General features: G+C 37.2%; 1 protein-coding gene across 5 annotated transcripts in view; it reads right to left on the bottom strand.

Annotated features, from left to right (window-relative positions):
* Positions 1-16529, bottom strand: part of CASK (calcium/calmodulin dependent serine protein kinase) — a 316647-nt gene that overhangs the window by 13275 nt on the left and 286843 nt on the right. For 4 of the 5 annotated variants that reach the window (XM_032219762.1, XM_032219764.1, XM_032219763.1 and 1 more), the window contains 4 exons: positions 1420-1500; positions 1249-1329; positions 684-886; positions 338-421 (listed from right to left, as the gene is read on the bottom strand). In XM_032219762.1, coding sequence (XP_032075653.1) covers positions 338-421; positions 684-886; positions 1249-1329; positions 1420-1500 — 449 coding nt within the window. The remainder of the gene's footprint in view (positions 1-337; positions 422-683; positions 887-1248; positions 1330-1419; positions 1501-16529) is intronic. The other variant, XM_032219765.1, reaches the window with a different exon arrangement.

Here is a 16529-nt window from a genome sequence, read left to right as displayed (position 1 = left end):
TAAAGAAACTAAGAAGTAGATTTCTGGCCAGGAAAAATCTGTAATGAGAAACTGGATGAGCTTCTATTTTCACAGTCTAATGTCTGCTTGGTTAAACTATGCAAAAATTAGCTGGTACAGACATGGCCTTAGAAAAACAAGGTAAAAATTAAAAAAAAAGTATGACAGGTAAAGAAAAAGAAATATTTATGCAAATTATGTTCTAAAACGAAAAACAAAGAGGCATATGCTAAACATGTAGAGACGAAACATACTGCATTTAAGACTTCCTCAAATTTGCCCAAATGCTATTACACTACATTCAATTACACTAGTATTTCATTGTAACAAGGCTTACCTCATTAATGCCTGGGGTAATTGTAGGTGCAGCAATAAAAACAACAAAAGGAGCAAACTCTGCAGTTCTCAGGACCTTCAAGGCCTAAGTGAGTATAACATAGAATGATATAAACTTTAATATAAAGTAACACAGATATTCTTGTCCCCACTTCTAGTTCATATTGACCCATAAATCCTCTGACACCTTTTTATTTGGCAAAGCAAAGAAAAAAAAATGTTTTTCTTCATGTAAAAGACAATTGGAAAGAGCATTTTCTAGCAGGCTAACATTTTTTCATTATACCCAATAGGAAGGAAAATATTTTCTTTGTCCGATAAAATAGGCACATGAATATTATATCTACCTGAGGCTCTACATCAAGTATTGCAATTAATCCCTGTTCATGGATCTTCCGTATTGTTTCCAGTTTTGTCCCATACATTGCATCTTCATGGCTACCATATTCCAAATATTCATTGTTGGAAATGTCCTGCATCATTTGGTCATGTGATACAAAGTAATAATTCTTTCCATTCTCTTCATCTTTCTTTGGTGGCCTGGTTGTATCTACAGTTACAAAAGTTAGGCACAACAAACCCAGACTTATTTTACATTCATCTATACTAATAAAAATACATAGTGGGTATGTAGGAATTATTATAGGTAATAGTTTAGGTATTAATTTCATTCATTCATTTGAAAACACTATCAAATATTAATTTCTGCATTTGAATTTTTGTCTAAATCAATGAAAACAATTAAAACTGTGATAGTTTTATTTTTTGAAAAAAATAAAAAAAGATTGAGAGATTTCTAAAAAACGGCTTCCTTTCTATGAGCATAATCATGATTTATTTAGTTTGGCCACCCTAGTGAACTCCTAATGGCTCTGAGCTGTTAACAATCTATCTTACAAAATTTTTACTTACGTGGAATAGGATATGCAAATCGGTCTGGATGTTTTGTAATTAGTGTATTTTTAATATGTCTTCTCCCAACACCATGTGCTCCTAACATGAAAAAAATGATATTATTACAAAGAACTAACAATATAATATAGTTATATTATATCATTACTACAGGCTCAACATTAAAGTTACCTAATAAAACAAGTGTTTTCCTTTTGAATGCAGGCAATTTTACCACTTCTTCATAGGTGACAAGATCTAATTGATCGAACACTGTAACAGGAGAAAAAACAACAGATATAGAGGAAAAATGTCTGATATTTTTCTATTTTTTATTTTTCAAGGATTTTTATTACATTTTCACTAAATATTTTACTTAACAAGAATATATTACAAATTACATGCTCAAAAATTTGTGGGTGACATCATGCAAATAGGCACACTGCTAGTATCAGCACTTCTGAAAATTTCTAAGACTCTCATTAGAAATTATTTTAAGGAATGATAAACTAATAGACATGTCATAACATCTATTTAAAGATTTAAATATATTTTATTAGCTTATAAAAATGAATTAAAATCTGCCTGATAACAGTTTTATTGTAGTCTGTGTGTATTAGCATTATGCTCAATTAAAAACACCCCAAGTATAATTATCAGAGTACCATGAATATAGTTGTCTTTGCAATTTAATATTTTATATTAGCATGCTCTTGTGAATTTGGATAGTGATGGACAAAAAAAAAGGCTTTACTGCAAATTATAAAGCAACCATTTTAACAGAATCAATATGGAAAAGATTTCCTCAATTGTCTTTATGCAATGGTCAATTATTTGAGAATCTCAATGCATTGTCAACTGCAATAGTTTAGTAAATCATATTAAAAATACTCTTTCCTCTCTATGCCAAGTAATGAAATTATTTGTATTATAATAATGTAATGACATATCTGAGTTTCTTATGCAATGTAAGAGTGAATAAACTATTTTATTAAACGTTGTACCAGAAAAATGATCTTCAAAAAGACAGAAAGGGAAACAGGGAAGGAATTAGTATACCAACAATACAGTACTGTAATTACAATACAAACTGTATATTACAATACAGTTTTATATTTAATAGAGATTAAGAAGTCAGTCATCCAAACATTTGATTGGGCATATCTTCCTGAAATTCTGCCAAGATACGTATTTCATGTATTGGTGGAATATTTTACTATCTTCTGGTTTAGCAAATTTGACATTTAAGTTGTGTTATAAATCTTTATGTTATAAATCTACCTATTTATAATATAAATCATATAGCCATTATGATCTGAGTCTCTCCTGACAGTAAATATGGACATACATATGTTAATAAATCAAGATTAATAGCTACTATTGCTAATAAAAAAATTATATTAACTTCCATTAATTTCTATTTTTTGAGCTATATTATTTTTCTCAGAACTAAAATAAGGTTTAACTACATTTTCATTTTCTACTTAAAGTAATCTTATTTAATATAGTTTTTGAAAAACATAAAACCCTAATCATTTCCTTAAGGAAAAATCTAGGTTGTATTTCCATGCTCATCAAATTTACAAAATGTATTATGTACTAGATGAAAACTGGTTGGAATTTAAATTTTTGGTATTTTTCAAGGCCACCTCTTAATAGTTAAAAACATAACATATAGTGAGAGAGCCTCAATACAAACAAGCAGAAAAAAACCAAATCACGTTAAATATTAATTCAGGTTTCTAGACAGAATTAAAAAAATGTACACATATTAGAGGAATACAGGGACACATTTACAACCTTTTAAACATTTCTACAGTTCTATGTAATAAATAAAAGGAGTTATTGAAGGGAAATAGTACGAAGCAAATAAAAAGGCATTGTCACTTGACAGGTTACTTACATGCACAGAGGCCATTGGGATTAAGACAGCATGAAAAATGGACAGGGGTCATTGAAATATGGCTCATAATATTAGTAAAATAAAAAGCATATGCACAAAATAAACTTCACCATGCAATATTTTAAACACAATGCAAATAAATCACTTTAAATGATAAGCATGTTTTTAAAACAATTCTTTTTTTTGTAAATTGCTTTTAATTACATTAAAGGAAACATTTTATGCTTGTCTTAAACTTGTGACATCAGAAAAATTTACTTCATAATTCCAAAATAATGTTGAGGTAATATGTAGTATTATTTAGCCATGATTTAATAAGTCATTTGCAAGATTTCTAAAATAATTAAGAATAAAAAAGAAAGAAAACAGAGATATTTGGGAGGAAGTTGGAAATAGTATATTTTATATTTTTATTGTCTAAATACATGAAGAAATAAAACTTCACTGCACTACAATATACATTTAAAAAAATCTTTTAAATCAGCATTTATATATGCGGAAGATTTTTAAGGAATGGATTATTAAGAAAGTAGCAAATCTCTTTTCTATTTCTCTCTCTCAATTTTTTTTCTAGCTGAACTACAAGATTCAGAAAAACTAAATACTGAATGGGAAAAAATAGGATATATATATTATTTTTTAAAATGCAATCATTTAAATTAAAAAAAAAACCCTTTGTTTTCTAATCAGTAAACTGTAAATCTATGGTAATAAACTGAGCCATAGTATTCCACAGATGCTATTTGTACCAGAGGTTTGCTATTTTCATCAGAATGACAAAGGTTGTAGCTTGTTAACATATGTGTGCTAAAGTCATAATGCACATCATTATGGTGGGTTGCTCCCGGTTCAGCTGAACTGGTAGTGGAATTCAGGCCTGGTTTGCTTGCCACACCTTTGAACTGGTTCCCTTGCCGCCACCGGGGAGTCGCCATTTTGTTTTTAGTGACTGCGCGTGTGCAGTTCACTGTAAATTGTTCTGCACATGCATTAAGAACAATTTACATTGAATAGTGCACACGTGCACGGGGGTTGCAAACTGATAATAAAACTGGCAGCAACCTAGCCGTAATGCACATTCAAAAGGTGCACCCAGGAAACAACTGAGATCCAGTGCAATAGTGGTGTAACTCAGGCGAACTGTGAGGTACCTAGAACTATATGCTGCTGCAATCTGAATCAGTTGCTTCTTCTCAATGGCCATCAATGGTTCTCCATATAGACCACACTGCAATAAGCAAACTGGAAGATGACTAAGTCATGGTGATTGTGAATAAGGTCTCCTGGTCTAAAAATGGGCACAACTGGTGCACAACATGACTTTATGCAAAGACCCAACTCTTCAAAAGCAGCAGAAGCTACAAATCCAGGATGATTCTTAAATAGTCACCAATTCTGTCCCGAGACTGTTACCCTGTCCAGAGTCAGAAATGTCAAACTTCCAGACCCTGGAAGACAAAAACCTATAGCCATTCCATCTTGCTAGGGTTGAATTGCAGCCAGCTTCTCCCTATCCAGGCTGGGGATGGACCATGTTAAACAGACAGGACTAGTTATTTGCCTGGTCGTAATATAAGAGATAGAGAAGAACATGATATGAGAATTTGATTATAAATGGACTTATTTTGGTTATGAATGACTGCTTATGTGGAATTAAATGGAATATTTGTATTTTATAAACTATATTATAAATCTATGTATCAATATCACTTCCCAGATTAAAATAAAATGAGCATTTTAGGAATGATAGTGTATGGAAGAAGCACTATTAAATCTGTATGATTTTACTGAACAAATATAAATTATAATTCAATCATTCATCATCTCAATGCAATAATCAATGGGCTTTATTAACAAACAATATCCTATGCAAACAGGATGCATTTTTATAGCAAGATATTTGAAGATTTAAAATATTTAAGAATATTAAACTCTACTTGGTCTTAAATTTCACATTTAAAGCACTTTTTAGTCCTTCTGGAATGAATTAGGCTGCTTTTTTCATTAAAATATGTAATAATAATTTATTTCTGCCTTCCATTTAGTCTTGTCCCTGGACAAGTCACTACAGTTTCCTTGGCAAGATTTTTTTTAAAGAAATGGTCTGCCATTGACTCCTTCCTAGAGCTAAGAAAAATGAATAATCCCAGGTCACTAGTTGGCTTTGTGCACAAGGCAAAATTAGAACTCATAGTCACCTAGTTTCTAGTCTGATGCCTTGACCACTAGCCTAAACTGAGCAATTATAATTCTAAGGAAATTATTGGAAACTTCTATTAAGTTTGATGAGAATAAATATGCTTAAAACTCCATTGCAAGTGGATTTTCACTCATATAGACAGTATTTAACTTTATACTAGTGACAAAAGAAGCAAATTTTATTTTACACATTAAAATGCATCTCAATTTCTTGATGAAATGAAAAAAGTATAACATTCTAAAAATATGCTATTATATTCCATAAATCTGATTTATTGTATCTAGGATCTGGATCCATTAAGCCAAAATACATATGGTCAATAAATAAACTAAGGTTTGCTTAGTGGGCAATAAACAAATTTGACACTATGGCTTCTTATTGACCTATTAGCTTATTGATTTATTAGCAACTATCATATGCATATGAAGACATATTTCTTGAGTTTGTGCCATAAAGGGACAAGGTAAGAGGAATAGCAACACTATTAAAAAACACTAATTATGATTGGGTTAAACAACCCATTAATACTTTACTCCCTTGAAAAACTGAACCTAAATTGTTTTAGTTTGTTCAAATTTAATTAAATTAAATTATAAAAATCTATCATGGTTATGTGAGAAAACAGCCAGTATGCTGATGAGATATTTTATATTTTTATGATTTTTCACATTCTCCAAATTTCACATTCTCCAAATTTACCATATATTTTAATACATTATTTTGTAGTACCCACACACCGTGTGACATTTAGAAAATTTGGGACAAGTCCATCCATAAATTCATTAATCTTGTCTATGTGTAGGAAGATATTATTTGTAACATACAGAAATAACACGATAAAGTCCTTAAATAGCCTAATAGAAATGTTATTTACATTTTGATGTATGCTAGAGTATATCCTGTACAGGAAAAAAAAAAAGGATAAAATCATCACCATCAGTATTCAGAAAGATATTACTAATACAATTAGCTTAAAAGAGTGCTCAAGATTAATTTCAGTGATAATTTTATTTAAATTGCTTGGTATCGTGTGTGTGTGTGTGTGTGTGTGTGTCTATGACCGTGTTCCCCTTTGTGAGTGCTGTGGTGGCCCTGAAGCAGGATGGTGAAGTGAGGGGGAGACCGCCTCTTCCTCCTTTGCACCCCAAACCCCATCTTCCCTGGCTGCAGAGCCCCCGGTCTGCACCTCTCTCACTGGAGCAAGATGTGCAAACTCAAATGTTACATGCGGAGGTCTCCCGGTGTAAGCGTGGCTGCTTTTCCTGATTGTGGCCACAAAAGCAGCAGGCCAAGCGACGTGTGCCATGCGTCACGCGTTCTCCTTACCTAACAGTGATGGTCGCAGCAGGCAATTCCATCCATGGAGCAGCTGCCTTGCAGGTGCTGCTCCGGATGCTGCCTCCAGCAAGTGCGGTTGCTTTTGCAACCGATTGTGGCCGCAAAACCAGCAGGAGGCCAAGTGATGCGCCTTCACATGCCTTGCACTGGCTTTCCGAAGAATAATGTAGCAGTAGCTATCCACTTTTTTTTTACTGTTATTTCGTCCTGACCCACGTGGCCCAGTACGGTGTTAAAAATTAACATTTCAGAAATGGAGGCTCCGGAGACATGGAAGGAGCATTTTTGGATGTGAGTCTATGCAGGGCTCCCACCCATCCACATATAACTTTCTGAAACAGTTTTCCTCACCCTGCCCGCATCTCAAGCAAAATCAAACCGTGATGGGAGGGGGGATTTTCCTGTGAGTATGGTGTTAAAAGTTAACATTTCACATATGTTACATGTAGAGGTCTCTTTCAGAAAGTGATCTGCGGGTGAGGGGTGGGGGATTTTTCTGATCGCCCTTTCAAAGAGGAGCTCTGCACTGATGCACATCCAAAAATACTCCTTTCATGGCTTTGGAGCCTCCAGTCTTGCAATCCTGTGCAGGGAAGGCAGAAGTTTGCTCCGAAGCTACAGCAGAGAAGTGCAAAAGAAGACCTCCACAGGTATGGTAACATTTCTGAAATGTTAACTTTTAACACTGTACTGGGCCATGTCGGTCAGGATGAAATAACAGTAAAAAAATTGTGCATAGCTGCTGCTACAGTACCCTTCAGGAAGGCAGCGAGAGATGCAAAGCACTTGGCCTCCTGCTGCTTTTGCAGCCACAATTGGCTGCAAAAGCGGCCACGCTCGCTGGAGGAGGCGGCCAGAGTGACACCCTTGAGGTAGCTGTTCCATGGATGGAATTGCCTGCTGCTACCGTCAGTGTTAGGTAAGGAGGGTGTGAGGCACATGGGATGTGTTGCTTGGCTTGCTGATGCTTTTTCAGGCACAATCGACTGAAAAGCGGCCACACTTACTGGAGGCAGTGGTCAGAGGAGCATCTGTTTCATGGATGGTGGGATGGCTGCAGAGACCCTTTGGGAAGCTAATGCGAGATGTGAGGGCCGCTTGCTCTTCCCCCCACCTCAAACGGGTACATGGGGGAAAAAATAAGACCTCCCCCAAAATAATTCAGTATTCAGTGTACAGTGTATTGAGAGAGTATTTTAAGGCTTCTTTTCATCCCAAAGTCAACTTTATTTAAAGGGACTCTTTTGGGAGGTCAAAAGAAAATAATACCGGATCTTAAACATGGTGTGTGTGTAGTACAGTAGTTAACATTATACTTATTACATATATCTATATATTAACTACTGTATACATATACACATATATATGGAATTGAGAAAGATCATTTCTACTTCTAGATTTCAGAATTTAAATGAAAAGTTATGCAAGGCATATGAGCACTTGAATTATAACACCTACAAATGTCTTGACTAAGCAGCACAGTATAATGTTAACCACAGTAACAATTTAAGTGGTACACTGTGGTATTTTTTATTTAATATGAGATATTTAACTGGTTTGCAATTATTATTTTCTTTTATGAGCTTCTACAATATAGCAAATAAAAGTTGCCAATAGTTGAGACAAAATACAAATTATTAAAAATTGCTTATTAGTAAGCTTTTGGGATCAATTCAAACAGTTATTATCTTGAAAGCGTTTTACAATACAGCACTGGAATATTCCATATAATGCCTTGCCAGTAACAAATAACAATAAAAAAGAATATACTGTATATAGCTCAGGGTTGAACTGTGGAGTCCTTGATGTTCTCTGAGCTTGGTTGTTTGCTTACAAACATTTTGTTACAAGGTAATGAAGGTAGGTTATATCTTCAGTGTTACAAGGGAGTGGGATTTGCTCTCTGTTTATATATAGTAACTTGCCTGTAAGTGTTGGTGAAGGTTTTGTTTTTTTCCTTGACAATTCCTTAATTAGGTTATTGCTTACTGTTTGTCTCAGTGGTTCCCCACTAATGTCTCGAGAAAATTAAAAAAAAAATTAAATTAAAGAATAATAATAATAATAAAAAACAAATTTACCAAAAAGTGGTGGATCATTCAATCCACTACAGCACAATACAAATTACGAAAAGGATAAAACTGCTGTACATCAAAAACATTGCTGAAACGAGAGAGGAGGAGCCAATGTTGTGACGATATGGTTGTGTGGTGTCAATGCTCTGAGACCACAGCCAACACTTTTGCTGCTGGGTGGTCCAAACGGACCTAAACCACCCTGAAGAGATGGTGTACAGGAAGAATACATCTTGCTGATCTCGGGGATATCGCAAAATCCCTGAAAGAAGCAAGAGAAGTTCTTCAAGCCGGCGACAAAAAATCCAGCCAAGGCTGACAAGGTCAGGGCGGCTCCAAAATGGAAAGATACGGAAAGAGAAAGTGTTTCCAGCTGGTGAGGAATTTTTATTGTCTTAAAAAAAGAGACTGCCTATAAAAACTTAAAAATCAATTTAAATTGAAGAATAGAAGAATCAAGCGGCGGAATTAAATTTGGAATGGTTTTGGACAGTGGTTATCTTACTTTTTAAATGTTATTTTCATGGATTGAATCTATGCAAACCTTTTGAAACGTATGGATTAAGTTTTCTTCTACCTTCTCCTTGTGACTCTGTAATTCTATATACTAAAGTTTTCCTCTTTTATTGCTGTGGGCATTTTTCTAATTCATTTAAAGATTGGACCTCTTTTTCTAACTTCAAATGCAAAAAAGATACAAAAAGAAACTCTTTAACAGTGTTTCAGCTCAGAGGCTGGGATGTTTTGTTGATCAGAGCTTTGTGTATTCAAAACGGAACGTTTTTCTTTTCACTGATTGTTTTGACTTGGCACCACAAGGTTTTACTGTTTGGCTATAGAGTGATAAGAAGGGAAACACACAGATGTCCCTTTGACGTATATTTTCAATCAGAGAAAAGTGAAAACAACGTTCTTTGTGAATCTATGCTTTAATTTTATTAACCTTCCAAGCTAGAGCAGCTGTGTTTGCTAGAATGGCACAATGTCAAGAGAAAACAGAGGTCTTAACTTTGCAAAATATATTTTCAGACCTACAGAAATTATCAAATATAGTAGAGAAAAAACTGCAATACCTAGAGCACATAACAAGAAAATATAATGAAAAAATTGAGGATGTTCATCAAATGCAAAACAGAGTGATTGAAACTCAAAAAACCGAAGTGGAAAATGAATGTAAAGAGACTAAACCTGCTGATATCTATGGCACTTGGTTTGTTCCTGAAAATGGAAAGAATGGAATAATGAAAGAGAAATTAAATGGAGAGGAAATCTATTCCAAAGGTCAAGATATAGAAGAAGATAAAATTAAAGAATCTATGGACTTAAAGAAAGAAATTCTATTAGCAAAAGCATTGCTAACACTGCTGACAATCACAGACAAGCTGAATCAGGAAACAGAAAGAGAGCATCAAGATTATATGAGAGATCTTATAAGCAAGGAGTTACTAAGAGAAGTCCATACAAAGCTGAAGATGATTAGAGGATTGGTATCACAGCTCCTTCACTTAATAACCAAGAAAGAAACCACTCAACTCCATTTTGCAGAATTAAGAGTACTTTTACTGATTATAAGTAACTAGGAACTAAGCAAAGCTGGATCTGAGCAAAAGGTGTGAAAGCATTAGATATCAATACATGATTCATTCCCCTCCCCTTGGTACCCCAGTCCATAGTCCAATCATATATCTCCACAGCTGTCAGGTGGGAGACAACTTCAAAAATCATCATCAGGTTGGTATGCCGGACAGTTGGCCTTGGCGGGAAACTCCCCTCCTTCCACATGCACAAACAAATGGTGAGAACAACTCCCAATTAACAGTCCTCCTGCACAGATTATTTCCCTCACCCAAATACCATGCCTTCCCCCCCGTTTCAATGGCAGCCGAAAAGCAGGCAGCAAAACAGAGGCTGACATCCGGCCCTCCTCCAGAAAAAAGGACGATCACTCCTGCAGAAACGAAAGAACACAGAAAACCAGACGAACAACATAACATAGAAGAAAAAGGGACGGAGAAAGAAAAGAGAAATCATTCGAGTTCAAGGCTTGTCTGGGTAGGCAGAGTAGAATTTACGGAGAAGTTGAGGAGCCCGCACATGGGACTTATCGACCCATTCAGCATGAGATGGAGGGAAATGCTTCCATGCCACAAGATATTGAACACAGTTTCTAAGTTTCCTAGAGTCCAAAATTTCTTGGACTTCAAAATGCTGTTCACCCTCAATCAGGAGTGGGGCAGGTGGAGCTGCCAAAGGACCCTGCAACGGAGAAATGCGTTCCGGCTTCAGGAGATTGACATGAAATACCGGGTAGACACGGTTGAGGTATTTAGGCAGTTCCAGATGTACTGACACAGGATTGATCACCTTGACAATTGGGAACGGGCCAACATATTTCGGGCCCAATTTCTTAGACTTCTGAGAGAGATTTGGTGGATAAATAAACACGATCACTGACTTTATATTCCCTCGCCTTCGCCCTCTTTTTATCCGCTTGTTTCTTATGTGCCTGATGTGCTGCATCCAGCACCCGGTAAGCTAAAGGCCACATTTCACGGAGTTGGTCGCTCCACTCAGAAAGGAACAGCACTTATGGTTTCTTCCGAGGTATTTCGGGGATAGGCACAAAATCATGTCCGTAAACCACCCTGAAGGGCGTAAATCCCGTGGTGCTGTGCACCGAGTTGTTATACGCGACCTCAGCATGAAGTAACAATTCCACCCAATTATCCTGCTGGTAATTGATGAAACACCAGAGATACTGTTCTAGTACAGAATTAGTCCTCTCACAGGCCCCATTAGTTTGAGGGTGGTGGGTGGAGCTTAAGCCCTGGGCAGAGCCTATTAGCTTCAAAAATTCTTTCCAAAACAAGGAGGTAAATTGGACCCCTCTATCCGAGATGATGCTATCTGGTACCCCATGTAGACGATAGATATGTAATGAACAATTTAGCTAGGGATTTAGCGGAAGGGATTTTAGAGCAAGGAACAAAATGAACCTGTTTGGAGAACAAGTCAGTAACAACCCAAATCACTGTATTTCCTTGACTTTCTGGTAATTCAACAATGAAATCCATAGAGATCTCCTTCCACGGTGCCATAAGATAAGATTCAGTGTCTTTTTTTCAATGAGGGCCAAATTGTCTTTTGAAGAGATGCAGGGTTTTTACAAACCCAAAATGTTCAGCCATGCGAGAGTCATGAGCGTGCTGAAGGACCATTGGTCTAATAGTCGAGGGAACATATAGTAAGTAAGTAAGATCTTTATTATGGTCAAAGACCAGCAATATACATTTGTCTTTACACTATATTAAAAATACTAACATTAAAATATAATTAAAAGTATTTACATTAAAAGTGGATAATAACATTATGGTCCAAAGATTGTTAAAGGTATGTCCAGATAATTGGTACAAGATGGTACCATACTGTAGCCAATTTTTTTCTTATGGACATTGCAGCAGCACAGAACTTTGCCACTGCATACGTGGTAGCCGGGTTAGTGTCCTGGAGGAGAAAGCCTAGATAAACATTGTCTGCCCTCCCTGGCAATCTCTCTAATAAGGGGAGAATATATGCAGACCTACAAGCTCTGTATAGCTCGCAGTGTAATAGTACATGTGAATTATCTTCCACTTCTCCTTTACCACATATACAAACGTGTTCGGCTATAGGTGTTCTTTATACCTGCCCTGGAGGAGTGCTGAGGGAAGAATGTTAAATCTGGCTCTGAAGAAAGCTATTCTTTGTTTTGGAGAGATCAGGTCATTCAGATATCTTGCCGATTCCCACACACCCTGTTTGATTCTGTCCCTACTGTGGAGAGGCAACCTATTTAATTCTTCTTGGAACTCATGTCCCTCATTCTATTGATTACTACTTGCTTTGCTTGTTCAAAGCCTAGGGACATTAAGAATAATGATGAAAGCCCATAAGAGCCTAGCTTGTGATCAATTGCTTGTTTCCAGGGGGAAGGGAAATTGTCAGTCAACACTAGTGGGGACAGTCCCTCTGGAAAGAAATGCATTTTAAGCCAATAAATGACCATCATCTTCCAGGCTCTTACTTGAATTTGAGGCATGCCTGTCTCAATTCTTAACTGGGCATTTGGAGTTCCATTGGGAGCAGCTAAGATGGCTCGCAGGAATTTTGTTTGAATGGTTTCTAACGAGTCTCTCTTTGCAAGGATTCCTGTTTGTGCCCCGTAAAGAATTTGCGCCAATGTTTTGGCCTCAAAAAGTTTTAAGGCAGCAGGTACTAACTGACCTCCACCTGTATAAAAGAAATGTTTGATTGCATTTGAGGACCTAATGGCTACTTGCAATGTGTGATCCAGGTGTGCCTTCCATGTCCCTAGCGAGTGGAAAACCACTCCAAGGTATCTAAATGTTCTAACCTGTTCCAAACTATATCCTTCTATTTGCCAGGAATATTGGCGTGGTCTTTTAGCAAAAACTAAAAATTTTGATTTATCGAAGTTAAGGACCAGCTTGTTTTGCCTGCAATAGCCGAGTGTTGCCCTAATTGCCCTCTTCAGTCCTATGGGGGTTTGTGAAATGATAGCGGCGTCATCAGCATATAAGAGAATTGGCACTTTGCGTTGTGCTAGGTTAGGAGGATGGAAATCCAGGTTCTGTAAAAGGTCAATCAGGGGATTAATATAGAAGTTGAAGAGGGAGGGGGACAGGATGCAACCCTGCCGTACCCCTTTTTGTACTCTTACTGAGCCGGTTAAACTCCCTTGGGGATTGCACCTCACTTTCAGGGTGGAATTGGCATACAATTTTTGTATGAGGAAGAGGAGGCGTTTATTGATAGTGGTGCATTTTAACTTCTCCCAGAGGGTGATCCTTGATATTGAATCCAAGGCCTGTTTAAAATCCAGGAAGGCCACAAAAAGAGAGGATTTTTTTTTTATGTGTGTATTTTTGTACTAAATGGTAGAGTACCAAGATATGATCCACCGTCGATCTTCCTTCTCTAAAACCGGCTTGTTCGTCTTTGATTATCCCCCCTGAAATTAGCCAATCTTGAAGTTTATAATTTAAGTGTTTGGCATACAGTTTACTAATAACGCTTAGAAGACTAATGGGTAGTTGCCTGGGTCATTTCTATTCCCTTTTTTATAAATTGGTATGATAATTGCTACTCCCCAATCTCTAGGCATATGGCCTGTATTGTCTATAAATGTAAACAGTGATGCTAAAAGTGGAGCCCACCAACTGGCGTTCTTTTTAATTATTTCTGGCAGGACATTATCAGCTCCGGGTGCCTTATTAGCCTTTAGGGCTCCGATCAACCGGGATATCTCTTCTGGTGTAACAGGGGGCCAGTGAGGAGTGTGGTCCAAACTAGCTTGGCTCTCCTTGGTTACATAGTCAGGATCTGTATAAAGCTCCCTAAAGTACTCTTCCCAGGCGTGAATTGGAACCTGATTTGTCGGGGGTAGGGGAGGTTTTCCCAATCCCCTGGTGATGTACCAAAAAAGGGATGTATTTTTTGTCCTGACTGCCGTAATTAGTCTATGCCAAGACTCCTTCAGGGCCGCACTTTTCTTTTCTTTTAGAAGGTTCTTATATTGTGTTTTCAACTGCTTTATGTAGTAAGTGTGCTCCTCGGAGGAGGCACCTTTACTTTTCTTGTATTCTTCATTATATATCTTTTTTAGTTGAACGCAATCTCTATCAAACCATATTTTGTTTTTTGAAACTAGCATTTTGGGGTGAGCTAGTGATCTGTTACTGAGAACCTGGGTATTTTGAGTTTCTAACCTGGGTAGGTAGGCTGTGCCTGCCCTTAGAGAATTCTGGTGCAATGTGAGAGTAAGGAGTATTGTATTATGATCACTTTCCAATCACGAGTCTACCTCTATCTTCTGTAAGAACTTCAGGAGGTCATATGATATTATCCAGTAGTCAACTGTGGATTTTCTTCCTGCTCCCCGGTAAGTATATTCTGCTGGGAAATTGCCCCATGGGGACCCGTTAAGGATACACAGATCCAAATGTTCAGTCATTTGTCTTACACATAAGCCTGCCCGATTAGCTTTAGGGTCTTTAAATTGTCTGGCATGCAAAGATTCATCTGTTACATTTTCATCATAGTGAATCTTAAACTGCTTATATAATGCTTGGTCATTTGGACCCATCCTATCGTTTAAGTCCCCCCCCTATAATTATTGCAGCTTTGGGGAATTCGGCTGAACAGCCAAGAATAAAATCTTCTATGCTGTCCCAAATCTTGTTAATCTCATTATTCTTATTAAGTGGAGGAATATAGATATTGAATAGCAAAATCTCCACCTGTTTAAATAAGAGTAATGTAGTTACAACCCATGACTGGAAAGGTGGCAGTGGTACACATTTAAAATGCAAGGATGTATTAACTAACTTCACAATACCCCCTTTAGCTCTCCCCCCCACCTTGCTTGGGACAGCCAGAATTGAGTTGACCCAATAGCCATCTAACTGAATCTCTGTGGAGGTCCAGGTTTCCTGCAAGAAGAGGATGTCAAATTGTGATATATAGTCAAAAAAGAGTTGGTCTTTTGATGGGATGGACCAACCTGCTATATTCCAGGTTATAAGGGAGAGTGGGTCAACTTTTGGAGCTCATCAGAAAACTTGATTTATACAAAGGGAAGTTGTCTGGTTGTTACCATGGATTGAGGTGTCATCGTACACTGAATTGGTCTTCTTTAAAAATAGGGAGGACCCGTCTAGGTCATGTGTAGACTTTTGAGAAACTTGTTCAGGGTAAAAGGTTTTAGCACCAGCTAGCAGAGCTTGCCATTCCGAAGCCTCTTCTCTGGTTGTAGGGCAAGGCGTTATTAGGTCATCTTTCATTTTTTGCAATGGTGGCTCTTTCGTGAGTCGACTCTTAGTATCTTGGTTTGGAGCTGGCGGTGATGAAGGTGTCATGGAATTTTCACACAGGGATGAAAACATCTCCATCTCTTCTGGGGTCTCTAATACCCCCTTTGGGTCTTGGCTTCTATTTTCTTGAATTCATGCAATCTCTTGATCTCTGGGGGGGGGGGAAGTGAGAGGCTCAATTATTGGGGAAACCAGGTCTATAAGTGGCTCTGCTGTGTCCATTGTGACCAATAAGGATTTCTTTAAATTTTCTAGCTTGAATAATATATTGTCTTGTTCTTTCCTTGGGAGAGCACCAAAAGCGTTAATGAGGCTAGCTTCTGTGCTGTTAAGTATCTCTTCTCTGTGCAAGATTGGTTGACTCCCACTATCATTCTCTTTCTTTTCCAAGGTTGAAAATGAGGTGGTGTCATTTGCCTTGGAGGCTCGCATGTTAGTTATTAACGGGATAACCCTTTCCTCACCAAAGACTCTGATGGGAAAGATTTGGAAGGAGGCAAAAAATGCCTTCATCTTGAATAACATCTGAGGTATGGTGGGCTGTTTGAAAGACAAAAGGACCTGCTTCCAATTTGGGGCCTCAGGTAACCACTCCACAGCATGGAGATCAATCATGCCCCTGTGACAGTGAAGAAGCTGGCTTAGGGAATTTAATATTGCACTTCTGGAATTCCAACGTCCATAATTAAGACTGTTCAGATGGATTCTAAAAGCTATCCTTTGTGTTTGTAGCGAGCGATGTGATTGTTGTAATTGAGGGAGGGATTCTTTCCTGATTTCTTCTTTTTTGATACCTTTTCCTCTCGATGCCTTGTCTGGAGGGGGGACTGTTTTTTTGAGAGGACTGTCTCCTTTTATCTGTCTCTTTAACTGTTTCTCTGGTTCTTTGTTCTTTTTCCTTTTCCTTATCCTGC

Source organism: Thamnophis elegans, chromosome 6, assembly GCF_009769535.1.
Source record: "Thamnophis elegans isolate rThaEle1 chromosome 6, rThaEle1.pri, whole genome shotgun sequence".
In the NCBI taxonomy this organism is placed as follows: Eukaryota; Metazoa; Chordata; class Lepidosauria; order Squamata; family Colubridae; genus Thamnophis; species Thamnophis elegans.
Note: the sequence above shows the minus strand (reverse complement) of the source record. Positions and strands in the feature narration are given on the sequence as shown.